This window comes from Emys orbicularis, chromosome 2 (genome assembly GCF_028017835.1).
Source record: "Emys orbicularis isolate rEmyOrb1 chromosome 2, rEmyOrb1.hap1, whole genome shotgun sequence".
NCBI lineage: Eukaryota > Metazoa > Chordata > Testudines > Emydidae > Emys > Emys orbicularis.
The window spans coordinates 216,694,023-216,721,871 of NC_088684.1; the positions used below are offsets into that span (position 1 = coordinate 216,694,023).

Sequence of the window (27,849 nt, forward strand, 5' to 3'; positions counted from 1 at the left end):
GGGCATGTCACAAATTAAGAAAACTGTGCTCTGACTAAAGATAGTCTTGTGTTCTAAGCTGACAAAGTAATAGGAACTCCATAGAATCTGAACATTCTTGTGCCTTACTTCAAAATATTATTGTTTTCAATTAAATGAATGAAATTAGAATAAGTAATACAGTTTTGCTCTGTCCTCTTAGCCCTAGCTAGTCCAATGCTTTTCTAGGTTTTTTTTTAATCTGATTCCCAGTGCCAAAGAACTATTAATCTGTTTTACGATAGAATATTCATACTAGCAATTCTTATGCTATTTTTTAAGATTTGTGGCATGCTTTTGACATGTGATTCCTGGTACTATTACTTTTTTCTTCTTCTTTCTCTTTCTGATTATTATTGTTGTTATTGGTATAATAGCATCAGTGTGCTAGGCTCTTTACAGAAAGATATGAAAGTAACATCCCTGTCCTGAAGAGATAGCAGTCTAAACAGGGACAACGTATAAACACAGGAGAGGGATGAGGAAGCAAAAAAATAAAACAAATAGCATGACTGAATGGAGAAGATGTGCACACATCCTGATGGCTTCACAATTTTATTTATTTTGTTCAATATGGTGTTCATGATTTTGATCAATCTTAGTTAATACTTTCCTTCAAAGGTGATCTTAAAGAGTATCAACTAGCCAGTTAGACTAATCATTTTATTCTACTTGGATGTTTCAAAGTATCTGTGCCAAGTCCTGTTTCTCACTGAAGTGTGGTTATTTGAATTTAACTACCAGCCAAGTTAATATACATACACATTTTACATAAGTGTCCCTTACTTCCTGCAATCATTGTGAGATTAATCACCAGCATTAAAAGGAAACAGTTTGTGGTCATAATTACATTGGATTAAATGTTTGATTCCTCTTGCTTCTTCCATTGACAATTATTCTAATGATAGTGTCTCAATTAATGTACCAGAATGATAAAAGAATGTCAACACCTACATCGTTTTCCTAACTGCAGAGGAAATTGTATGTTAAGCTGACAAAATGTTGACATTAAGGGATGAATAGTCAGCTCATCTTTAACCAGTCCTCTCTTTCTGATCTTCAATTATTTGTGGCATAATTAAGGCAATTTACACAATCTAAAAGTACCTTATTGCACATTTAAACCAGGTACTTATATATCTAACATGGACTGACGGAAACCTCTTTCGATTACTTGCTACCATAAATTGTGGGTACAAAGGCAGATGTCAGTGGTTGAAAATCTGACCCTAAAAGAATAACTGTACTTGCAGTAGTGAAGGAGACACTTTTCCAAGACACTATCTTTCTTTTCAGTATTATTTCTTTAAATCCTCCAAGCAATGAGAGTATTTTTGTGTATTAAAAACACTGATGCTATATCTTTCTGCTTTCCCCCCAAATCCCTTTGCTTCTCTGTTACGCACCTTGCATTATAAAAATAATTCCCAACATGGTAACTATAATATTCTTTTCTCATGGTAACCTGCATTATTCTGCAGCCAGGACAGTATGTGTAGCTGGACAGCATCATCCTGATAAGCAACCATACCAAAATACACGATTGACTTATTTTTACAGAGACATCACAGGTAGTCATCTGTTCCCTTTCTTTGAATCCCAGTAGCTCTTATTTATACTGCTAAATGTACTAAGTTCAAATACAGTAAAGAACTGGGCAGAGTCATAAAAAGACTTACTTTCATTTGAAAGTTGCTTTTATTAACTTCCTCTATGATGCAGGTTTTGGCACAGAAACATAATGATTTTTAATCTCTCTCAAGAGCCAAGTCATCAAGAGCAACAAAAAGAGCCTGGGCTTGATTTCTGTTCAACTGAAAGGAGATCGTGTTAAAATAATAAACAATAATATCTTCCATTTTATATTGGCTTTCAACCAAATAATCCCAAAGTAACCTAAGGAAACCCAACAAATGGACAAGCCAATACACACTGGGATTGCTTCATCCAGTACTGAAATGCACCCACCTCTGGGGTGAGACATGGCTACTGTTCAAAAGCTCACAAGAACATTACATGACAGTTCAAGGTAGAAAGCAAAGACAAATACGGTAACCAGTTAGAATAGCAGGGAGAAGTTGAGTAGGAAGAATTTAATTGCCTGTGCTGGACTCAGTCCAATACATGGGGTCATCACCCTTGTCTATTTGAAAAGTGCTTTGACATCTTTAATGTCACAACAGCACTTTATGTTGCAGTAGTAACTATTTGCAGCAAATTTGGATCCAGATCTGAATCTCATGGGGCTGACCCCCATAATTCATTATGCCAAAACTGTGGTTCCAACCCTCTCCCCTATTAACTAGGGGTAAATCCAAAACTGAACTTCAGTTTAGTTCCCTCTCTACCTTTTTCAGAACACTGATAATTATTTTTGTTTTTCATCAAAGGCTCAGCATTTCTGTACATGGGGAAGAGGGTACATCTCACTGTCCTGATTCATCCACAACCTATTGCTAATCGTTCTTCTGTTTCCCTTTATGTAGTTTAATTACTTTAAAGGCAGAAGATAGTTGATAATGGACAAATTTTCAAAGCTGCGACTTGGAAAGAAAAATGTAGAACCACAGGGCAGCTTGAGGAATTTGCAGGATTAATTATTTGGTCATTCTTAGTTAACACTTCTCTGCAGGAGATCGTCAAAGAGTATCTACTGGACAGTTAGACTAATTGTTTTAGTCTGTCTAGATATTCCAAAACATCTGTTTAGATCCTATGTTTCACTGTTATGCACAGTTTCAGCTTACTCTTCTGTTTTGTGCTAGGGGTTCAAAATGGAAACAGAGAAATCCCAAGACTAGCTTTATCAGAGTGCTTGGTGTTGTGCTTACCACTAGAAAACAAGACAATATTGACCTTGATAATCTCTGGAAATGAACCAGTGGTCCTTTTCTGAAAATCCTAAATTTGAGCCTGTCAGTGCTGTTTCCTGCTGCTGAGGACTCTCTTGTTTGAGTATAATATTTAAACATGAGAGTTTTGCTCACACTGTTCAGTGGTGAATTTTGAATTTCACATATTGAGTACTTGCAATGGAGTGCTCATAAGTGAGCAACAGGCTATTCACAGGATATGTTCATAATATATAAATATATAATTTCAAGGAACCCATCATCTGTTCATGGACAACCCAAGAAGAGAGACAAAATTAATCAAATAAATTACTGTTTACACATTACATGCTTCACTCGACTGCAGTGTTTGGTACAGATTTGTCACAATAGTGACTCAAAACCATTAGGCCTGAAAATATTTTCCACAGCATTCAGTCTGTGTGTAGCAGCAGCAGATAATTTCTCTCTTAGAAATATTGTTTCTTTCACTGAAAATTGACACTTAGACTGATACGATACAGGGAATGTGGCTGAATTCCGTATGAGTTTTCATTAATCTAGCATCATGTCTTGCTTGCTCTACTCCTAACTAATATTAATGCACACTTACATTTGAAGGCTTAATATACTCGCCAAGTGTCCTGTTTGTGGGGAAAGTCGTGGGGTGAAATCCAGGCCTCATTGAATTCCTACTGACTTCATGGCAGCCAGAATTTCACATCTGGTCTTTAAATTGTCTTGTAGATGTAGGACCTTCATTGGGATCATTTTTCACTTCCCACTTTCGGTTTATATTGCTCCCATCCTCACTCTCCATTCCACCCATATTCATATCTTTACAAGATCCTCTTTCAAAATGAATAAATTAAAAAAAAAGTCTGCTGTTTTCAGCCCATCTGTGTAGCCTGGTACCTTCAGGTCTGTGAGGTGCCCTAAATTGCCTGTGACAGCGGCTGCCAGCACACTCCTTTTGAAGTGCAGCACACTTAGCAATCTGATTTTCAGTACATGTAGCAGATAGGCCTGAAGGGAAAACTTAAGGGTTCAGATTTGTATGTGAACTTTCCCAGGGTGCTCAGGTCCAAGTTTATGATCAATCTTATGGTGTGTATAGACACACGTGCACACACACAATTTGCTGCTTTAAAACAAATCCCCAATATACCTTGCACATAATTCATTTCATACCTGTGAAGAGGTGCATCTATGGTTCCCCTTTAACCCTGCTCTTAAGTTAGTTTTCAATGCAGCATCTTATTTTACCTCCTACCTTTTTAATTTATCCATTCATCTCCCTTAACAACCTTTGTGGACCTTAACAGCTTTGTGGAACTCTAAATATACCTCACCCATTGAATTTCCATTACCTATCTTGGCAGTAATATCTTTAACGATTTCCAGTAAGAGTTAAATTAAAATCATGGAATGATATTCAGACCTTTCAGAAATGATTACATATCAATTAAATAATGGATATTGTCTCATTTCTTGAAAACCTCTGAACAAAGTTAATGTGTGGAACAATTGATTACCTTATTGACATATTTGTAATATCCAGGTATTATTTTTTGTAATATAATTTGTGTATGCTATTCTAGTTTCTGGTTTTGGTTGTTGTTGTTTTTTTTAATATTTTTAAAAGATTTTAACGGACAGAAAAAGGATGTCAGTAGATTAGTTAAACTTCCTGCCTAAATCTATACTGGTTTTTCTTAAAAAAAAATATGATTTCCCATGTCTTTTCCTCCTACATCCCTTAAGAGGTTTTTCACATATATTTCACAACCTGTTTTTTTCCCCCACTAACTAGTTACTAATCTATATTTTCTTAGTTTACCACTTTTTGGCATAAGAAGTGCACCACTTTCCAGTGCTCAGAAATCTCTCCTAAGTCTAGCAATGTTTTATGTGGCTGCAATTTCAAGAAAATGTACCTTTGTGGACTGGCAAATTGGTAACTGCATGTACATTGGTACTGCCTGTTTGCAAAGGAAATTACTCAAGTTCACACACACATGCCGTTATGTGTGCTTTTACCTTGGTGCACTTGTGCATGTGGTTTTGGTTCTGTAGGTGCAGTTAGAGCCCAAGTTTTGAAAGTTGATGCTTAGAGTATACTGTAGCTCCAATCCAAAAAAAGGCACCACCCTGCTTGTCATTGGTGCAGCACTGAACCCATCCTGGGTCTGAGGCCAGGAAAACTTTTTCAGGAGAAAGAAATATTTTTCTGTCAGTGTTTTTGTTATGTACTTGTTTAAATGGTAGTATAACGAGCGAGTGTTGAGAGAATGCGGAATCGGTCAACACTACACTCAACTGATGTGGCAACTCATGGTGTCGGACGCCTTCAGGTGGTTGAGGGACATCTACATAGAACACATCACCAGACATCGGCAATACCAGGAGGGATGAGCTGGAGTGCCGATGAGAAACGCAGTAAGGAAAGTAACTGAAATACTTCCCTGATAGATTGTATTTTCTAAATGGACAACCTACCTAATTCTCAATTATTGAGGGATAATCTCCACTCATTGATATATTTTGCTTTCCACAACCAACTCTCTGTACAACTCTTCATGAGTGACGTACCCGAGTATTCGGATTCTAATATCTAAACTGTATTGTTAAATTTATTCACCTACATTTGAATTATTGCTGATTATGCACTCGATGTATCATGACTTTTAAAAACAAACTCTGTATTTGTGGATAATCTAAGCACTATACCCAGATGTACAGACACTTTTCTCAACCTATGTATTACATAATTTTTTTTAACATTAACTTTAATAAAATTTTGAGGCTGATCAGAAATCTGGATTGTTAGAATAAGCCCCCTGGGGAGGAGCTGTAGTGGGTGGAGTGTAGATGAATCTTTCAAAGATACATGAGAAATGGTTTTCTTGTCAGTTAATTTTGTTTCAGTTTCTTCCTTCTGTTAAATCTCATTCTCACATCTTTTTCCTTACTTCCATTTCTTTCATATTCCTTGTCTCCTTCCCCTCTATGTATCCGCTCAGTCAGTCTTCTCCTCCGGCTTACCCCTCTCTTGGCCTCTTCCTCTGACTTCCATTTCTACATTCCTCCATTTCCCTCACTCTCCTTGTGTCATGCATCTCCCTACAGTTTTTCTCCCCCTCCCTCTCTGCTATGCCTCATTCACACTTACACTCTCTCACATGCACATGTATAAATCAGCATCCTTTCTGTACTTCATCCAAGTCATGAGACTATTTGGACAGGTTTGATATTAATGAGAGTTGTAAGAACTGCAGGATTTGGGCCCTTTCAGAGTAAGCAGCTTCTTTTGTTATCAATGGGAGTTCCATCTATGAAACAAGTGTAGAATGCAGAGTCAACATTTAAAAATCCACCCCGCAGATGGGACTTTTGTCCTGAATATGCTGGTTGATATCTTAGTTTAACCAAGTCTGTACGCTCCAATTATAGTGCATGCCTCGTTCAACACACACTGACTGCCTCTAGTATAGAAATCTAAAATCTTTCACTCTTGTGTTCCATAATGACAGATGGTTTGGAGTCTTAAAATATTTTTTAACTTTACAGCTGCTTAATGTTTGTGAATTGATTTATTGTCCATATTGCCCTATGGCAAAACCCTACCAGCATAAGTTCTTACTCCTACTTACAGAAATGACCCATAACCAAGAAGGTCCAGCATCATCAATACTGATACAGTGGTGTCATCCATTTAATAAATGGGCAAGTTATGGGCCATTAAACCTAGTACTGTGTGCCAGACCATATTTTATAGTGGTGCCCCAGAGTAACACATAATTAACGCCTCACTGATTGACAAAATAAATTACAATGTAATCAATCACTTTATACAAAAACTTGTCATTACTACAAGTGGAATGTGGAGACATTTGCAATGCTCTAGTGCTACTACTGATAGAGAGTGGATTGCACCATTTCCCCAAGAGTCCACTATCTTGCTATTCATTTCTAGGTGTCATTCAAGGGGTTGATTTTTATCAGATGACTTTCATAGTTCCTGTAGTTACTCAAGCTTTTGTCTGGGATTGAGGGTGGATAGAATGAATAAAGTTTTGTTCTGGCTTGAGAGTTTTAGTTGCTAGGTTCCTGAATTATATTATTAGTTTTCATCAATGTGCCCACAGTTGAATCTGATGAATCTCTAAATAAATAATGCCTCCTGCAGTGTTTAAGGTATTACCCAACTAGAGTTGCACACATTTTGTCCCACTTATCTGTTGACAGCAAACGTGACAATGGGGGAGGGGACTCAGCGAGGACTGATTTATCAGTTCTCACAAAAATATTGTAGTCCAGAACTATGTCTGGGGAAAACACGAAGGCCCTTGTGAGCTAAATTATCCTTCCCTTGACAGTCATGATGCCAAAGCTTCCCACAACTCCTGGGAGGTTGCTGGTGAGCGCTTCAGGCATTAGAGTAAAGAGAGGAAAAAAAGTCAGGTGGAATATACCACCTTCAGCTCCTACCTTGTGCACTATGGGCTAGATCCTCAGCTATATCAGAGGATATGTCAGCCCTAAATTATCTGCAGACTTTCTGGCTGCTTTGCACTGTTGGTAGTTAGGATATTTCAATCCCAATTCAGCAAAGTATCTAAGCATGTGCTTAACATGGCATCAGTGGGATCAGTCACATGCCTAAAGTTAAGAATGTCTTTAAGTGCTTATCCCACCAGGGCTCTGCTCTTCCCTTTTAGATGCTGAAGCTAACGTCTAAAGTAAATCAGGTGAAAATTGTACTAGATCAGCTGCAAAATGTAGGTGACCAGGAGAAATTAAGTCTGGCAAGCCTTAACTTGAATTTCCTATATTTGGTTGGCTTTGCATGTGTTATGCTCCAGTTTAAAACAGTTTAATTTTCTGGATGAGAGAAGCTCAACTGGACTATTTTGCAAAAGTCCATTTCCAAAGTCCAGCTGTCTCCAAATAAGATTTAGTTATAAGAGTCGCTGTCTGTCTGTCTTTTAACACGTAGCCTTTGGAGGCAGTTTTGGACCCATTCATAAATTTTATGGTGAAGTTACATGATTTCATTACCTTCTACCTTTGTCTTCACTGACACAGAGGTGTTTTTAGCAGCAAGAGAACTAAGGCATCTTAATGATCTTGTTGTCAAATACTAAATGGAGAGAAGGCACTTATAGTGATTACCACGAGGTGGGTAGGGGAGGCCAGCACTATAACGCTGCCAGTGACTGAGCTCACCTACTTCACCTCAAGGTAAAACTAAAGTGCTGTTGTGTCCATTATTTTGTTGTAGTGGGATTGCTAATGGAATTAGTTATCCTGCAGTAAAAACACACCTATTTTGCCTGTAAAGACATAGCCTAAATTTGGTAAATGTTCAGATTATTACTTCCCCATCCCATGTCAGAGATGCACATGCATTTTTAAAAAACAAAAGAAGTTTGGTTTGAGTTCTGACTGTAGGTTCAGGAACTTGGGTAACAGAAATCCCCTTCCCCAACTGTTTAACCTAGTATACATATTTAATAGTAAAGTGGTTCTTTCATACTTAGCGCTCCTTTCAAATTGTAAGCACTGTGGCCATGTCTACACTACAAAATTATATCAATCTAACTTATCTTGGCTTACAGCCACCGCAGTTATTAAATCGCTTGTGTGTGTGCGCACTCTTGGCTCCTGCCATTGGCGGTGCACGTCCTCACCAGAAGTGCTTGTATCAATTGTATTGTCAGGGTGGGGCATTGTGGGACAGCTCCTGAAAGCCAGTAACAGTTGATGAAAGCACTGCAGTGTCTACACTGACACTGTGTTGACCTAATTACATCAACCGTGAGTCTATGCTAATCGGGGAAGTGGTGTTACTGCATTGGCATACAAAGGCACTTATGTCGGCAGGAGCCAAATTTAAGTGAAGACACTTCCACAGCTAGGTTGACGCAAGGCAACTTACTTTGACCTACCCATGTAGGATAGACCAGGCCTATGAGACAGAAATGAGTGATATTTCTTTACTGCAGATTTCCTTGTGAATATCATCCAGTATTTCTTAACTTTGAGACATATGATGAACAGAAGTGGTCAAAAAGTGTGTGTGTAGCGGGGTGGGGGAACAAATCAGCAAAAAAAATTGGGAAAGATGTTTCTGTTCACTAAAACGTGAAACTTTTTGAAAATTTTCAATCCACTCAAATAATGCAAGACTTTCCCCCTCCCCTTGGAGCAGCCAATTGTGGAAATAATTACATTTACTGTACAGACAGCATGGCTGAATATTAATAGTGGCTGGAGTTGTAGGCTGCTTAGTAAAATCCATGTGATATTTTTGTGGAATATATTAGAGTTCAAGAAGGGGAGTGGGGGTGAGCTTGGTGGTCACACAAAGGAAGTGTGATTAGGGTTGCTGACTTTCCAATTTCTTAAAACCAGACACTACAGCCCCCTCCGCTCACTCTCCCCTTCCCCCGGGATTCACTTGCAGAGCTGGGCTGGGAGCTGAAGCAGAGCCTGTCCACGAGATGCAGGTGGGAGTCGACCCTGGCTGAGAACAGGCTGGGGCGGACTGATGACCCGGCATCCCCGGTCCCCACACCCTGGGCCAGGCTGGCGGTGGCATTTGCAGGCAGCGATCACGGGATGGGCGGGGGGTGTTGTCAGTCTGCCTGTCTGGGTGAGATGGGCAGGGTAGGAGAAATGCCCTTCCCTCCCTGTGCTGTGTGTGAGAGCTGGAGGCCAGGCTCCGCAATGAGCCACAGGCCCTGAGCTTTAAGGTTGCTGCTCCCACACCCTTCCGGGCTGGGCTGGGCCGAGCCAAGCCCCCATCCAAGTGGCACCGGGAGGGAGGCGAAGTGGGAGCTGGTGCTGCAAAGTCACCTCTGCCCCGGGGAGAAGCAGCTGCCCCACATGGGATCCCCAGCTCAGTTTGCGGCTCTGGTGCCGGTCACACGTGTCTCATGTGTGCTTGATCTAGCTGTCAAGTATTGACTGCCATAAGGCAAATGCAGACAGAGAGCCCCATGCTGCTCCAGTACAAGTGTGCCAGTATACTGTGTTTCCTTGTAAACTATCCCTCAACTGCTGAGGTTGTGCCAAATAGTACGTGGCTTCCTAAACGCTAAAGCTAGACCACCTTTGGAATGAAACAAACAAGCAGCTTGATCCCTATTTTGTTGAATGTGTTAAACATAATTTGACTTAGATAATCTCCAATTAAAATTCTAACCTCCCTAATAGTCCTTCCCTCTTCTTAACCTCTGCTTAGAATCCTAATGAAAAGCAGATAATAGATGAGTCACTAAAGCAACGATTCTTTGCTCATTTTATATTCCAGTAACCTGTGGCTGTGTTTTAGAGAAGGAAAGCGGATCCAGCAATTCAACAGTGACTAGAGCGAGATCACACCAGGCCACCTTAGAGGTAGAACTTGGAGGACATAACTGGAGTTAAAATACTATGGCTAAGGGCTACTGAAAAACTACTGTTGGTCCTTCTCCTCCAAACTTTAGTGGCCACATAATACTGAGGGCAAAGAAACACATTATTTTTGTTGTTGTTCATAGATGTCTATGAACCTGTCTCCCTTCATTGGATTTTTCTTTTTCCATTTGTCAGATAGAGGCTTGCAGCTGCAGAAGACGATTAGTCCTGTGCTCTCGTACTGAATCCCTTTACCTGCTGCTAACTGAAATTGATGGGTATTGCATGTGCACTCAGCAGCATTTGCCACCAGTTCAGTACTTCTGTTCAGGAGCATGGGGCCACTAGCATTTGTCCTCTGTAGCTACAAGTGCTGACTAACTGGTATATGTCAGATGAGAGGAGGGAGAGCAGGTAAGCTGCTCGCCAGTCAAGGTGGGCAGCTGGACCCTGAAATGTTTCACTTCTCTGTTTTTAAAAACGTTAATTATTTTTGAAGTGCATAACAAATACTCATACAATACAGTAATGCCATCAGATTATAGGACATACTGAGTGTGATTTCCACACCCTGTCCCATTATCTAGTCATACTCATTCTGCAAAGTAGGTGTAAAACACTATCATGCTGATTTGATAGAATTTCACATTCACTTTGCCTGTGCAACCTTTATTCAGCGCCCTTGTGCGTATGCATTATGATACAGTCTTTAATTACATGATCACATACTATTTTTTCAGAGGACCCCTGCCTCATTGGATGGGCACTGAGACGGTCCACGCCCCCAAGGTTGCGAGCGGCGTGGACTATCTGCCATCGTCCGTAAAAGAGCCCTTCAGTCCAGGGCAGTGTGGCCTAGCGGCCAGAGTCTATGACATCCCCTTTACGTCAAGGATACGCGGCCTGACGGCAGGAGCCTATAACACGGTCCTTGGCTACAGGGCAGTGGGACCTACCGGCCAGAGTCCAGGAAGCAACCCTCGGGTGGAGGGTAGCGTGGCCTAACGGCCGGAGTCTTTATCATTGGGGTGCGACAGCCCCAGTAAGGGGGGCCCCAGCCCGGGGCCCTAACAGTAGCATAGTGGTTTGCCACCAACTCAGCGGGGTGTTGCAACCGAAACACGCTGAGTTTCCCGGGGGGGGGGGGAGGAAAGGTACCACTCTGTCACCCTCCCGGGGTCACTTCCTACCAGGCTCTCCATTGGGGTTTCCCAGGAGTCGTCGGGTCCTTGGTACTCAGCGGATTCGGTCATCTCCTGGGTCTCCTCCAATCGCCGGGGCGCAGGCAGGCCGTGGACGGCGTCTCTTCCCGGTGCAGGCTGTGGCTGGTCCGCTGCAGGAGCTCCCCCAGCAGGTCCTTCTCCTACGGGCTCCAGCCCAGAATTAGCTGGTCTCCCTCCCTTTATACTCCTGTAGCACTTGGAGCATGCCCAGTCTGCCCGGGGAGGCGGGACTTCCGCTGCCAGTCCCTGGGGCTTAACTCCTTCCGGGTTAAGGCGGGGTAGTCTGGCCCCGCCACAGGCACTCAGAGGGGAGGAATTAAGGTTGCACTGGCAACTTTAAAGCTGGCATTTCCTAACTTCTAAGTGCTTGAATCTGAAACCTAAACACCATTATTTGAACATAGTTTTTTTTGTACGTAATATACAAATAAGGGGCCTGCTCTGGCTGCTTTGTGCCGCTCCGTTGATGCAAACCCACCAAAAACTCATGGTTAGGATTGCTTTGCCTCACCAGAATGAGGCAAAGCATCTGGCGCATCCTTGTGAATGTGGTCTACAAGTTTTATCCTACATACAAGACAGCAACAGCAATTGAGCAGAATCGATCTAGAATATACACAATAATAAAAACTCCTAACGTAGAATAGTATAACGTGAATCTCAGACTCTGCGACACGTCTTTTCACTAAGTAAATTAAGATACACTCTCCTCATCATTGTGATGCAATTGGCCACATATCGGCAAAATAAATATTCAAGAACCTTTTAAGACGATTCGAGAAATTCCTCCAAACCGCACAGGACTCAGATAGTTTGTTTTGTGCTATATCAGTTAATCTCACTGAGTCTATTATCACACATTCAACAGCAGTCCTGAGTTGTTTAATAATTGGAGTCCCATTTGTGCAACAATAACCATTTTGTATACTATAGGACTATCACACTGGGCATTTCATTATTTCTGTGGGTGAAGAGCTCTAACTCTTAGTTTTCTTATGCAGAAACTGATTTTATTTTTATTGTTTCAAAGCTTCCCATTTGCTCATGGTGGAGGTCAGAGGTAACCTTATGTCTGATCCTATGTTCATCCTCCAATGGAGCTTAATCACACACTAAAAACTAGAGCTTGTTGAAGTTTTTCACATGGAAACTTTTTTTCATTGAAAATTTGCCCTTTTGCAAGTAAACAACCTTATGCAAAAAACATTGTCAACATTTTTGAAATTTTCCATTTTCACTAAATTTGCCAAGATTTATTTTACCAATATCCTCACCAATGTCGTTGTTTAAATTATAACAATAATTTTCAGTCATTAGAATTTTAATTTATATACTTATTTCACCAGAAACAGTGTTTTCTTTCTGAAATCTGTGTTTTCAGCAAATAAAAAAATTGGAAAAACATTTTAAATACATTTTGAAAATTATTTTAGTAAAACACATTAACAGACCATTCCACAGAAAACAGAAAGTGGATCCATTTCAAACTATGTGGAACAGAAAAAAATTCAAAATTTCAAAAATGTTGGCAAAATCGTTTTTGTGGGTTTTTTGACCAGTGTCTCTAACAGCTGTAGTTAAGAATATACGTGTACCAGAGTTTTTTTATATGAAGATTTCATTATAAAGGGGTCATCTGCACTGTTAGTGATGGAAATGCTTTTTCAAGTTATATTTCAAGAGACATTCCTGCTATCAGAACAGGGAACCCAATTCTATACTATTGTTGCTGAGTAAAACTAAATATAGAAACATGCACACAGAGGAACATATCTCTTCCATCTCTGTCAAAACTGTCATCAAACAATTCTGTGCTTTATAGAGAGAGAAATCTTTTTACTTGTTTGATTTGAAGATTTTCCATCCCTTTGGGACCCTTTCATAGAAAGGTAAAAAAAAAATGCACCTGATATGGTAAAAATGACAGAACACTCAAGACAGGGAGGTGTCTAATCCGTGAACCATTCCCACTGATTAGCGTCTGGAAGAGCACAGATACTGCAGTCTTCCTTGTGTGACTGCTACATATAGCTTGTTTGTGAATCAAAGAAACTTGACTGCAGTAGACCATGTCACTTATGAGGCATTCTAAATGGGAAAGAGTCTGAAAGGACAAACTACAATGAAGTCTTTGGAAGAAAGGAAGTTAAGTGATAAAGTGAGCAGTGGCATATTCACCTGTGAAGTCTCAGCTATGAATTTAGTTACCTCCCTGCCCTGTCTCCACAAAACAGACTAAGGTACCTGGCTTCATGAATTTAAGAACCTGGCTGAGATATAGAGATTAAAAATAACACTTCACACCTACATTTGAAGCTAGGTCCCTGGCTTGCCAAGCTGGTCCCCTGGACTCTAGAGTCTATTTTTATTGACCTTCCAAGCATACTGCAAGACCTGTCCGAGTACACAAGCTTTTGCCTGAAGGAACCTGGGGAGCAATGTGAGATTCTGTCTTTTAAGGGGTGTGTTGGAATATTTGCTGACAATGTGCCAATTTTAAAATCTGTTGTTTAACAATTATATTGTTCTATGAGCGCTAAGCTGCTTGCCAGTCAAGGTGGGCAGCTGGACCCTGAAATGTTTCACTTCTCTGTGGGTTTTTTTTTTTTTGCATATTTTTGTAATCAAAATCAATAAATAACTTTTCTAAAGTTCAAGGTGATGGTGTATTCTCTTACAAGTTAGCCAGAGTGACTATGTTTACAAATGAAAGTTATGAATGGCTGAAAACAAGCAGTTAAATTGGAAATTGCCTGCAATTATGGCAAGCTCTGCTGCTGGTGCTAAAATATGTACATATTAATAGGCAGTGTGATCTACTCTTTAGAGCCAGGAACTCTTGGATTCAAACCCCAGTTCTTCCTCTGATTTGTTTTCTTGCCTTGGGCAAGTCACTCAGGTGAACGTTTACAAAGTGACATCTGATTTTGGGTACCTCCATTTTTGTGTGCCAACCTGAGACACTTTGGGTCTGATTTTCAGAAGTGCTGAGTCCCCACAATTCTAGTGGAAGGCAACTGGAACAGCAGATGATGAGCACCAGGTATCTCAAGATGGGCACCTAACAAAGAGGCACACAAGCGCAAAGGCCACTGTAGAAACTGTTCAGTGTAACTTCTGTTTCTCTTTCATTAAATGTAAAATGGGAATAATAATGTTTACCTACCTCTCAAGGGTGTTCTAAAGATGAATTAGTGTTTGTAAAGCACTTTGCAGAGCAAAGTATTCAGTATTATTATAACTCAGAACATTGTGTGAACACTAATATACAATTATACCTAACATGCTTTTGTATACTTGGATATAAGATCTGTTCAATCAATTATTTCACTAAACATGCAGTTTCACTTTCTTCAGCCATTAATACAATAAACATCTCACTCTTCTGGTAAGCTATGTTGAGATTTCACATGTCATTTCATTCCGATCTTGACAAGAATGTGTTTTTACTGTATGCTTAGTTTTGTTTCCATAGTAACATTTCATCAAATAAATACTGTAATTGCTCCTCAGTTACAAAATTGTTGCCTAAAAAAAACAATGTTTTCCTCTGTTCTTTCCTCTCCCTCACCAGTGCATAGTTTGGGACTGGGATTCCAATGGCAAACATGACTTCATTGGAGAATTTAGTTCAACATTCAAGGAAATGCGAGGAGCAATGGAAGGGAGACAGGTAGGTGAAAACCCTGTATAACATCTGAATTTCTTGACCAGATTTCAAGTTGACTTGCCCCATATGCAGTTCCATTGACTTAAATGGAGTGTAAGTTAGTATAGAATTTAAGCCCACCTATTTATTAGATGTATCAGGAGAGTTTCATTAAAGTTCATTGTTGAGTCCAGAATTTGACCTGAAGTACAGTGCTGGGTGCCTCTTGAAAGATTTGGAGGTGCATTTTGGTAGTTTACCCAAACCTGTTTGGTTTCATGGAGAATAGGTCCATCAATGGCTAATTAGCCAGGATAGGCAGGGATGGTGTCCTAGCCTCTGTTTGCCAGAAGCTGGGAATGAGCGACAGGGAATGGATCACTTGATGATTACCTCTTCTGTTCATTCCCTCTGGGGCACCTGGCGTTGGCCATCATCAGAAGATAGGATACTGGGCTAGATGGACCTTTGGTCTGACCCAGTATGGCTGTTCTTATGTTCTGAAATTGAGCTGGAAGTTTATGAAAATATTGATCTTACTTCTCACAAGATTTCAAGAGTTTCTTGGTTATATTTGGAGGGGGAGGTGCAGTAAGAGTAGCTTCTCCGTCCTCCTGCTTTTGGTCTTGACCAAACCCAAGAAGTGTAGAGAAACTCAAGAGTGATCACAAAACAGAAGGTTAGCTGAATGGATGGATAAAAAAGTTCTGATTTTGTCTGAACCAGTTCATCTCTACTAAAGAGGTGATCTATGTAAGCTAACCATTTTCATAGGAAGTGTCATGAGAACTCATAAGATTTGCCATGAAATCTCCTGATAATTCACTAGTATAAAAAAGATATATGTGTTATCTGTAAAATCCCTGCACTGTTGCTTTGTTGAGAAGTGGGTTAATCTACAGAACTGGGAGCCAGGATTCTTGCATTCCTTTCTCTGCTCTGTGCTTGAATCTGTAAATTAGAGCAAATCTTCTGATAGAGGTCTGCTTTTCATAGACGCTGGGTGCCTGCAACCAGGGCCAGCTCTTGGTTTTTTGCTGCCCCAAGCAAAAAAAATTTTGGCTGCCCCCCGTCCCGGCCCTGGGCTCCTCGCCGCACCCCCCCTGCCGCCCCAGCCCTGGGCTCTCCTCCACCACCCGCACCCCCATGCCGCCCCAGCCCTGGGCTCTCCCCCCCCCGACCCGCACCCCCCTGCCGCCCCAGCCCTGGGCTCTCCCCCCCCACACACACCCCCTGCCGCCCCAGCCCTGGGTTCTCCCCCCACACACACACACCCTGCCGCCCCAGCTCTGGGCTCCCCCTTACCCCCCCACCATTGCCCCACACACACACCTCGTGCCGCCCCAGCCCTGGGCTCCCCCCCCCCCCCACACCTGCACCCTCCTTCCACCGCAGCCCTGGGTCACTGGTAACTCGCTCCCAGGGCAGGTCATTCAGCAGGAATTTTAGATGTGCACAGAACACAGACAGGATTGGTTCCCATATGGTTACAGAACTGCAGTAAAGTGGAACAATTTTCAGCTTGTGTGATTGGAGGATATCTGGATGCATATTATAAGACTGTGCTACATAAATGAGGAAAAGTTGAGGTGCCTTTATTATTCTTTTGTTCCACTCTTTCTTTCTATGGGGAATTTGCCAATGCAATATCACTGTCTTCCTTTTAAACAAACAAACAAACAAAAAAAGGCAATGGCTGTTGAAAATAGCAATTCCAGTCCTAATAACCACTGGGAAGCATTTCTTGCTCAATTTTATCCTACTTTTTCTACAGCAAGTTACAGTGGATCAGTATATTTGATTTGGGAGAAATGAAGTAACAGCTGCCCAAACTGAGCTTGAGCACTCCTGAATTTTGAGGTGTTCAAATCTGGAAGGCAGGTGCTGTGGGGGGGGGGGGGGCCCTGTGGCTCCGCAGGGGAGCATGGCAGCTGTATGCAGCAGCGTGTCTAGCGCTGCGCGAAGCCAGACACGCTGGTCTGAGTGGCACGGTAAGGGGGCTGGCGGGTTGGAGAAGGGGTAGGGGATTCCGGGGGGGCAGTCAAGGGACAGGGAGCAGGGGGGGTTGGATGGGGCGGATGTTCGGGGGGGGGCAGTCGGGGCAGGGAGAAGGGGATGTTAGATGGGTCGGGGGTTAGATGGGGGCAATCAGGGGACAGGCAGCAGTTGGATAGGCATGGGAGTCCCAGGGGTTTGTCAGGGGACAGGATGGGAGTCCCAGGGGTTTGTCAGGGGACAGGTAGGGGGCGGAGTCCTAGGGGGGAAGTTGGGGGGGGGTCTCAGGAGGGGGCAGTTGGGGACAAGGAGAAGGGAGGCTTAGATAGGGGGTGGGGTCCCAGGAGGGGGCAATCAGGGGACAAGGATCAGTGGGGCTTAGATAGGGGGTGGGGTCCCGGGAGGGGGCAATCAGGGGACAAGGATCAGTGGGGCTTAGATAGGGGGTGGGGTCCCGGGAGGGGGCAATCAGGGGACAAGGATCAGTGGGGCTTAGATAGGGGGTGGGGTCCTGGGGGGCAGTTGGGGCAGGGGTCCTGGGAGGGGGTGATCAGGGAGCAGGGGGGGTTGGATGGGTTGGGGTTTCTGTGGGGGGCAGTCGGAGGGAGTGGCTGGTGGCAGGGTGGGGCTACCCTCCCTCCCCGTGAAGTGTCCTATTTTTTGAATGTTAAAATATGGTATCCCTACTCACAGTGCAGCTCTCCATTCACAGCAGGCTGCAGCATGAGGTCTCAGCTTCCTCACTCCCTCCCCCTCTTTCCTGTTGGTAGTGGCCAAGGGAATGCTGGGAAATGTAGTTCTTTCCCTGCTCCAGGGCTGGCTCTATAGGCAGGGAGCTAACCAAGGAACTACAGCTCCCAGGGCCCCCTGTTGGTTCCATGCTGGATCCCTGCTGCCCCTGCAAATGGGCTGCCCCAAGCACCTGCTTGCTTTGCTGGTGCCTAGAGCCGCCCCTGCCTGCAACTCCCATGGAAGTCAGTAGAAATGCAAGTGCTCAGCACTTTTGGAAACCAGAATATAAATAGTCTTTCTGTAGTTTAATTTATGTAGCTGCATAATGGGGATAATAACATTAATTTACTGGGAAGTTGAGTGGCTTAATTAATTGATATTTGTAAATCACACTGAGATCCAGGAGTGCGGGCGGCATGGGAGAAAGTGCACTGGTGCCAGAGGGAGAAGAAGACAAAGCAGTGATGAAGTGTTTCAGCACTGGCAGAGCAATGGTGGGGCTTGATTTAGTTAGTAGATCTTATACATAGGGTGAGGTTAAATGGGGAAGGACAAGATTAGCTTGTATTTAATGCTGTAGAGGAAGAAGAGCTAGTGGTGGGATACAAATAGAGGGGAAATTTGTTTGTAACTATGAGCCTGGAAAATGATCCTAGCAACAGCATTTTTAATGGACTTGAGGGAAGCAATGTAGCTGGCACCGGGGCCAGAGAGGAAGAGATTACAGTAGTTGAAGAACAAGACTATGAGAACCTAGACCAATAGCTTTGGCAGTCTAGACAGACAAGAGAAGGAAGAATCTTTGACATATTATATTTGTAGAAGCTGCAAGAGTAAGATACAGCCTGGATTTGTGGGCCAAAGAAAATGGGCCTAAGAGGCTATGATGATGGTGATGTAATCCACAGGAATGGCGGTATGAAGGAGAGCGGACAGTTGACTTGGGTTTTGTGTTCAGTTTTGACTCTGTCGAGCTTATGTTACCATCTTGATTTCTCTGAGGAAATGTCAGACAAGCTGAGATGTGGGTTGCATGGTGAGAAGCAGTAGATAACTAGCTTAGTGGGTTGTTGTTGAAGGTATTAATTGATGCTTGTGGATAAGAGCATCTACAGATGAGGTCTAGTGAGACAAAAGCAGGAGACCAAGGGCAAAACCTTGGGGAACATCCAATGAAGAGGCAATTGGAAGATCCACCCAACAAGACACTGAAGTAGCCATTGGAGAAGTAGGAGGAGACTCATGAGAGGACAGAGCTGCAAAAGCTGATGGAGGACAGAATTTTAAGAATCAGAGAGTGGTAAGTGGTGTACAAACCAACTTGAGAGATTAAGGAAGATGAAAAGGGAGAGCCCTGAGATTTGGCCAGGATTGAGTCATTAGAGATTTTACTAAGAGCAGATACAGTGGAATGTGAAAACTGTGTTTGGAGCAGGGACAGGGTAGAATCAAGGATGGTCTAGGACCAGTGGAACTCAGTGCATCAGTGTATAAAACACAGTCTATAATCTTGAAAGCAATGTTGTTTCCTTTAATATTAGAGTGTTTATAAATATGTAGAAAACACCCTTGAAATTCCATTTTGTTCTTTTTTATTTTCATTTGAGGTAAAATCCTGACCCCCATGAAATCAATTGGATATTTTCCATTTGGGGGTAGTTGGTTCTTTAATTTCCATTTTAAATGTTTTGTTGTGTTCTTATTGTACGCTGTTAAGATGCCTAACAATGGGTACATTAAAACATTGAGTTATTTCCCAGCCATGTTCCTCAGCAGGCATTACACTAAATTAAAAAATCACTAATGGTTTCAGCAGAAACTGGAGATGAGTTAAGTTAATTGAAATTTCTGAGCAAGCTTCTTATCCCTCCCGGGGCAGCTGACCCTCCCCATCACAAGACTGACTTATTAGCAACACTCAGATCCAGAAAGTTGCCAGTCTGCTTCTGGGAAGGATATTTGAACTAACTGACCCATCCTGCAGTGCCACTGCATATCCTATTATTATCTGGACAAGATGTTCTGAAAATGAAAGCAGCAAAAAGGGGAGGTGCCACTGTTACTGTAATTATGTACCTGACACAACTAGTCTCTCCTTCTAATTCTATTTCTAGGCAAATTTCTTTCTCCTATTTATATTCATGCAAGTCTAATCATATAAGTTCTATCAGCTGCTGGAATGCAACTGCAAACCAATCTCACAGCCTGGGAAGAGATAGAACACTCACCTGATGGCCAAAGACCTTTTATTTGTTGAGTGTCATTTTTCTCTCTTTCCCTGCACCTTCCCCCATTGCTTCCCTGCCTTTGCTGCCACCAGCTCTCACTGGAAATCATCACGATGTAACTAACCAGTTTCTTATGAATTACAGTTCTTAAGAGAAAATGGAATTATTACCTCATTAAAAATTCCACTTCTTTATGTCGGTGGGAGCCTCACAAATTGGGGTTGATGGCAGTCATTGAAAATGATAAATGATTTGGCATATCTAATTCGAGAAGTTGTCATTTCCTATTATTATTTAATCCTGGAGTCATTAGTGTTGATAAATTATCTGTGTGGGAATTAATAATGTTCGACCCCCTAGACTGTTGGCCGTGTTTTAGTGACTGCTCTAATGGAGATTTCGGAATCAAGCTAAAAGTACAAAACAAACTTGGTTCACACTTTATATTAAGGTTCTATTTATAAATAAGGTTAATAAATGGCTAACCAACTGGTACAGAGTCCAACAAGTCAGTAAGTTGCTTATAACCATCTATAACATTTTCTGCAGATGTGTTTATAGCATCTGTGCTATAACACATGTGACTCATGTCTGCAATGTGCTTCTAACATCAATCAGCCATTTACTAACCCTTTATAAATCATTTAAATGGAGCCTTAATATGGAGCCTGATCCAAACTTGTCCTTACAGGGCCAAATTGAGTCAGTGGAGCTGGACCCACTTACACCAGGGTTGAATTGGCCCCATAATGTTTTAGAGCAATTACTAGATTGCATTGGTGCATGTCGAAAATTAATCATAAAGTGAGTTTGAGTGGAAGGAGAGCTTTCACAAAGAGGGGGCAGGTACCAAGCTGAATAATATTAGCAAGGCCAGCCTGGTGAAAGAACAGCAGCTTTAAATAAATGTCTATGAGCGAGAGAAGGAGCACATCATAATGGCCAAATGTGTGCATCCCTGATGGAAATTTCTTCAAAAGAGAGATGCTCTGTCACCAAAAATGACACACACAAGAATTATCAGAGACACTCTGAACCATAAAGCTTATGGGAAGGCATCGGAGACATGGGATGCATAACATCTGGGCTGCCCCAGATGGATTAATGAAGTATTCTGTGCTGTGAGGGGAGAAACAACAAGGAGCAATTTTACGAAGTTCATTTTTATCCCCAGCATGGTACGGGGAGAGTTGTACTGTCACAGGCTTATGAAGTTATTACAGTCATTTCCCAAATCTCATTCCCCCTATATGACAGGCAGACATCGCACATCTCAAAACAACACCTCTACTTTAAAGAGAAGGACACCTGTTTTTACAGCAGATGCCAAACATTATTTAGGAGAACGCATATCAGGGTTGTTTTAAAAAACTGAACCTCTAACGAACATCTGCAAAACATATCCTATCCTTCTATTTTACCTTTCCTTGAGTCTTATCATTCCAAAACTGGCCCTTCATGATTTAACCATAGCTTTCATCTCAATGGCCCCAATTCAGGACAAGCACTTAAACACATCCTTAACTCTACCCGTATCCAGGACAGCATTGATTTCAGTGAGACGTTAAGTACATGCTTAAAGTTTAGCATGTGCTTAAGTGCTGTTCTGAATAAAGATGCTTTCCTGAATCGGGGCCTATATTGTGCAGTTGTTTTATAACATTTATTAATGCATTAAACAACCTGGCCACTTAAAAAGCAGAATGGAAAAGAATGATAAAGATTAATTGGTAAAACTGTTCACAGTTGAACTGGGGGAAATCCTCCTCTAATTAAAAATAAAAAAATCACACAATTTTGAAAATAGAGGCAATAGAACCAGATGGATTGGAAAAAAGCCATAGAAACATAAACCACCTGGACCCTAATGCAATGGGAGAAATTATGTAATAGAAAAATCTGTCTCTGTATTTACAAAGAAAAATATAGGGAAGGGAGAAACCTTCCTACATCTACTATCTCCTCTGGCATTTCCACAAGATTATTTAACTCCACCATAGAATTTCCATTGTATGTGCCTCATTCATTAGAATGTTCTGTCAGACAAAACCGTGCCCTCTCTCTCTGGGAATTCCAATATGTGAGATTCTGAGGAGGTGTAGGAGGGGGCCTCAAAGCCAGCTCAAAGCTCCCCTCTCTATCCAAACTCCTGAATGTTGTCCCAAGCCCTTCAGATGATCAGGGTTCTATTGCACTCGCATAAGTGGGCATGTGTGAGACAGTAAAGCACAGGGCCACCCAGAGGATTCAGGGGCCCTGGGGCAAAGCGGGGGAGCTTGTACTCACCGGGCGGCGCTCCGAGTCTGCGGCGGTGGCATTTTGGTGGCGGGGGGCCCTTCAGTGGCTCTGCGTCTTCGGCAGCACTGAAGGACCCACCGCCGAAATGCCGCCGAAGACCCGGAGCGACTGAAGGGTCCACCGCCGCCGAAATGCCGCCGCCGCAGACTCGGAGCGCCTCCAGGTGAGGAAAGGGATTCTCGGCCAGGGCTCGTGGGGCCCCTGTGGGGCCCGGGGCAAATTGCCCCACTTGCCCCCCCCCCCCCCCCCCGGGTGGCCCTGGTAAAGCAGTTAGTAGTGACTTTAGTAATGTACCAAGGCAAGTCTCAATTTGCCCAGTTTTAGCAGACAGCTCCACTTCTCTTTTTAACATCAGAAGGTCAAATCCACTCGATGGTCTGCACTGTCAGAAGCCAGGCCCTTGGTGGCAGAAAAGGGGGGCTGCAAAAGCACAGTGCATCAGTAATCTCCCTTTCATTAGGTAATCTGCAGGCAGCCAGCACAGCTCCAGAAGTGCTGGCTAAGCTTTAGCATCGTGGTTAAGAAAACAGGGGATGCACTGATATTCACTGCAGTCTGCACCTGTGAGTCTCCTGGGGAGCCCTGGCAGAGATTAAAAGCAGCCAGCCTACCCATGGTGGGCACCCCCAGCAGATAGCACTGTGCAAACACCACCTGTCCTCCTGGGGGGAGGCAGGGAATGTAATAGCCCTTACAGGCACAGAGAGGTGCAATTTGAACCTTGGGAACCAGCAGGAATGAATCTGCCCTGAAAGCAAATTGCTCACCTGGAGTCAACAGGATGACATATTAAATAGGACATTGACATAATAACGGGTTATTTTTTGTCTTGGCAGCAATTCACTAAAAGAAAAAGGAAATTAAAAATAAAGAAATAAAAAAGGAATTCTTTGGAGAAAATACACATTGATGATGGTCCATTTTGGATGAGTGTCACCTACTCTGGCTTCATACTTCATATTCCTCACATATCTGATGTGAGAGCAGGCCCTAAGTGAAAACAAAAGCTCCGTGTCACAGTTTCTCTTGCCTCAGGGTACATGGAACCCCTTCAGCCTGGTACCTTTATTTATTTGATGTATTGGCCAATGCCATTGCTGGAAGTATGCTGCTCAAAAATTCTAGTCTTTAAATGTGTACATTTAGGAAGTTTTCTTGACGCATGGGGCCAAATGTAGACACTGTCTCTCTCCTTTACATGTGTATGGGAAGAAGTGTCTCAGTGGGACCCATAATTTTTCACCCCACTTCTGGGGGATTAGTAGGGTAAGAGAAGGAACATTTGAGGAAGCAAACAATGTCCTTTATTTCAGGGAGTAGTGTCCCTTGTTGTGGTGATCTGTGTCTCACACTTCAGAGAATGGAAGTTTAGAAATATGACTACCTTGCAAGTGTCAGCATTATTTTGCCAAATTTCATGGAGGGCAGGGGGCGAAAAAGGGGGAAAAAACCCCGAAAACACAATCTGGTTCAAGTTTTCTTAAGACAGCTCAGGTTCACTCAGTTGTTTCCCTCAACCTGGATTGCCGTTGGAGGTTCTAAAGAAACCTCAAACCAGGCTACATTTGGGTTTTCATTATAAAATCTTTTGCACAGCTCTTGTAATAAACTAGTAGGAAGCTGTGAAGTCATATTGCCTCCTGTTTCATGACAAGAAAAGAGCTCACATAGCCCAGAGCTGCCAGGCATATGGAAGAAATGTTAACTGGCACACTATTAGAATGATGAATCTAAGTTTTATAATGGTTAACAATAATGTCAGAGTATAGACTCTTGTATTAGTTAACTCTCAGCTGAAAGGTTAATTAAAATGATGAAAATGAATCATTAATAAAGGTGACAGATACCATATCAATAGCAGAATGTAGGAGTACATAAAAAAACAAACTTGTCTTAGCAGTGAAAGCAAAATATTCAAAACAATTTGCATCATTTCTTACCTGTCAAGACCTGTGCCGAGGATTCTGTTCCCCCAAGGAGAGCTGATGACGTGGAAAGGATTGTATAGGGAATTTTAGAAAATGGTGCTTGTCATATAATCAGCTCCTGCTGTGTAAATGTGGAGCTCTGGGGTGAGATCTTGGCAGGTAAGTAAAGGAGGAAGTGAGTTTTATTTTAAAATTGTCATTTTTAAGTCGACCCACAATCTGGGAGCTTAAACATTTTTTATTTTACAAAAGCTTTTCAGTTCACCAAAACATCAGTTAGTGTATTTACTGATGAAAATGTATTCTTTCTTTTTGTTTGTTCACTTGACAGGAATTTCCTAAGATGATTATTTATTTGGCTTGTGATACCAATTGATCAGTTAGGTTTTCATTGCCTGTACATTTCATATTTTAATAATACTTAGGAATTATCTAGAACGTCATCCATAGATCTCAAAGTGCTTTACAAAGCTGGGTAAGCATTATTATCCACATTTTACTGCTGCACAGAAAAGTTAAGTGACTTGCCCAAGGGCACACTATTATTCTATTCTGTATGTTCTTCTACCACTCAAACCGTCATAGAAGCTGAACACCTTCCTGAACTGCATTAAGCACTGAAGTGCCGTAAGTGACTAACGTCTATTATGTGTGGTTCATCCTCTCCCCAAGGGAGAATTATATGTACACTGTACTGTTTTTTTTTTTTTAAATGTATACACTGCTATGAGTTTATCCTGGAGAATGCAAGGTCAAAGAAGTGCATCTTGCACTTGGAGTGGAAGGTGGTGAAGTTTGTGATGATCTGTTTGGTGAAATTCGGTATCAGAGTTGGGATTAGAACTCCTGGCTCCTGTATTTTGCCCTCTCCACTAGAGGTTTTTGAAGGTGCTATTTTGCTGCCTCCATTGTAATTGGTAAACTAAGCAATTTCTTTTTATAAATGCATCCAATACGTTTATAGGATAGCTGCTACCAGTGAAGATAGTTTAATGTAAAATATACTCAGAGCCGAGTGATCAATGTTTTTGCATTGCAATCACATTTCTTCCCTCCACTTTGCTGCCATCTCCTGTCATGGAGAACTCAGTTAGATTTTTTTGGGGGGAGCCTGATCTATCCTCCTGAGAACAGAAAAGCAGTTGCTGGAGAATTTCCCAGGAACATGTGGTCCTGTGTCTGCCTGTTACCTCAGCCGGAAAATTCATTTCACAAGACAAATAATTGAGCTGTAGGGCAAACTGGGGCGCAGGCAGCTGTACTTCATACAGCTTGGAAATATTTTTCTTGTTAAACTTTTTCTCTCTCTGTTATCAGCGAGGTCACCTGTTTCCAGGAGCCACGAGGTTAGGAGTGCAGTACAGGCAGCACAGTTAGCCCTTGGTGAAGAGAAGGTCTCACATTGCTCTAAAGCAATATCCTTCCCTTCCCCATTAGATATTTTGAAAGAAATCCTGATTTTCAAATGTTGAATATTCAAAGTAATGGTGTAATTCACTGGTGAGTGTGTGTTACAAGGCCCCCGCTGTGCTGATCCACAGAGGATAAGAGTTGTTATAGCCTCTCATTGCAGCAGCTTGGATCTTTAGCTCAAAATGAAGCCACTTATGCTTTTAGTTCTAGAGGTCCTGAGTTCAATCCCCAGTGTGTTGGCTAAGATGGTGGCTGTCAAAATTGCTCTTAGGGCTTTACCTAAAGACCGTTGAAGTCAAGGGGACTATCTACATGCTTAAAATGCATCACATCCTTAAGTATGTTGCAGAGTCTGGACCTAATTAAGGATTTCTTCCACAAATGCACAAAATACAGTAACTTCAAGCCAACATCATTCAATTAAAAAAATGTTCTAAATACTTATTTACATAGTATTGGTCCCTTTTGTAGATGGATTTTTCGTCTTGCCTGGCACCATGTCAGTACACACTCATTTCCTTGAGTGTTTCCCCCCATTTAAAAAACCGCCCCTGAAATAACATTAAAGACAATATTTTTTCAAAGCTCAGGCCCTAAGTGTGCATATGTAATAGCTCATGCAAAATGGGGCATATGCAGACAGGTATTTGCACATGCAAATGTGTGTGATGCTTGTGCAGAGGCATGTATGCATATTTTTGAAGGTAGTACTTAGAGTTCAAAGTTTGAACATTTGGTCTGTCTTAAACTAGCAAAACCAAGTAACTTTCAAGTTGAAATTGATGTTTCTGCTGCAAAACATTTCAGCTTCAACAAAGCAGCATATTTCAACAAAAAAAATTTAGTTGAAAACATTCCAGCTACCTCTATGTGGCAGTGGTTATTTAATCTCCTTCTTTTACGTACTTAGATTAACTCCTTATTTTTAACTTCTTATTTTCTCATAGTATCTACAGCATTTAATATTGCTATATTGTAAACAAAAGGGGTTGAGGAAAGTACTTCAATCTCAGGTCTGAATTGCTGTGTTCTTAGTCGTTTAATGCAAACCCCCAATGTTATATTAATTAATATGTAGGGAGTAATGTATTTAATGTCGAGTATCAGACAATTTCCCACAATCATTTTTATTTATATGCGGAGCCACTTTTTCTGAAATGATCTCTTTTTAAAAACCCTCAATGTTTCACATGTAAAACCTGTATGTGTGTACACAGACCTGGGTAATTAGATGTCTGTTTGAGTACTATGCATATATTTGCATACCAGAATGTAGGTGTTTGCACACGGCCTGGGACTAGGTTAAGATCACTCCTTGTACAGTTAATGTTTAGCCATCTTTGTCTTTGGACCATTTGATGGGTCTTAATCAACTATAGAGAACATTCCGTGCAACCTTAATTAATTCAATTTGTTTACATGAATTTTCTTTCATGCAGTGATTGGTGTTTTCACAGGTACAGTGGGAGTGCATAAACCCCAAGTACAAAGCAAAGAAGAAGAGTTACAAGAATTCAGGCATTGTCATTCTTAACCAGTGCAAGGTACCGGCATTTTAAAGAATACTTTGTCTATTCCTCCTCCCAGTTATTAATAATGTATCTATAAAGATTTTTTGGAAATGGAGCCAGCAAAGAAAATCTAAAGTGTGGAGCTAAAAATTGTAACCTGGGACGGGCAAAGGGAAGCTATTTGGGTTCTGGCAGTCTGTCCTTTCTTAGGCATATCGTATAAAAAATACAACAAAACCTGTCATCATAAGCTGAAGAAGAAAACAGCCCAACTTGAGTCAGAACCCAGGTTGAGTTTGAGGGGCTGAAAGCTGTAAAAACATATTTTACCTGTAAACTGAGTGCAACTGATATGGAAATCACCAATACTCAGTAAACATGGAATTTTCTAATGACATATTTATAGATTCACTGTTCAAAGTAGAGCATTACTATGGAGAAACTGGTCATGGCCCCATAAAAAAGTGTTGCACTGAAAGGAGAGGTTCAACCACTTTGTTACACAGGAAGAATACATCATACCCTCCCCAAAATTATGTCTCTTTCTTTTACAGTTTAGAGTGACTTTTCTGAGAACTTACAGTAAATGGGTTAATTACATTGAGTTAAAATTAATTTT

General features: G+C 41.7%; 1 protein-coding gene across 1 annotated transcript in view; it reads left to right on the forward strand.

Moving 5' to 3' along the window:
- Positions 1–27,849, forward strand: part of CPNE4 (copine 4) — a 256,766-nt gene that overhangs the window by 177,740 nt on the left and 51,177 nt on the right. The window contains exons 7-8 of the mRNA XM_065397919.1: positions 15,051–15,149; positions 27,177–27,263. Coding sequence (XP_065253991.1) covers positions 15,051–15,149; positions 27,177–27,263 — 186 coding nt within the window. The remainder of the gene's footprint in view (positions 1–15,050; positions 15,150–27,176; positions 27,264–27,849) is intronic.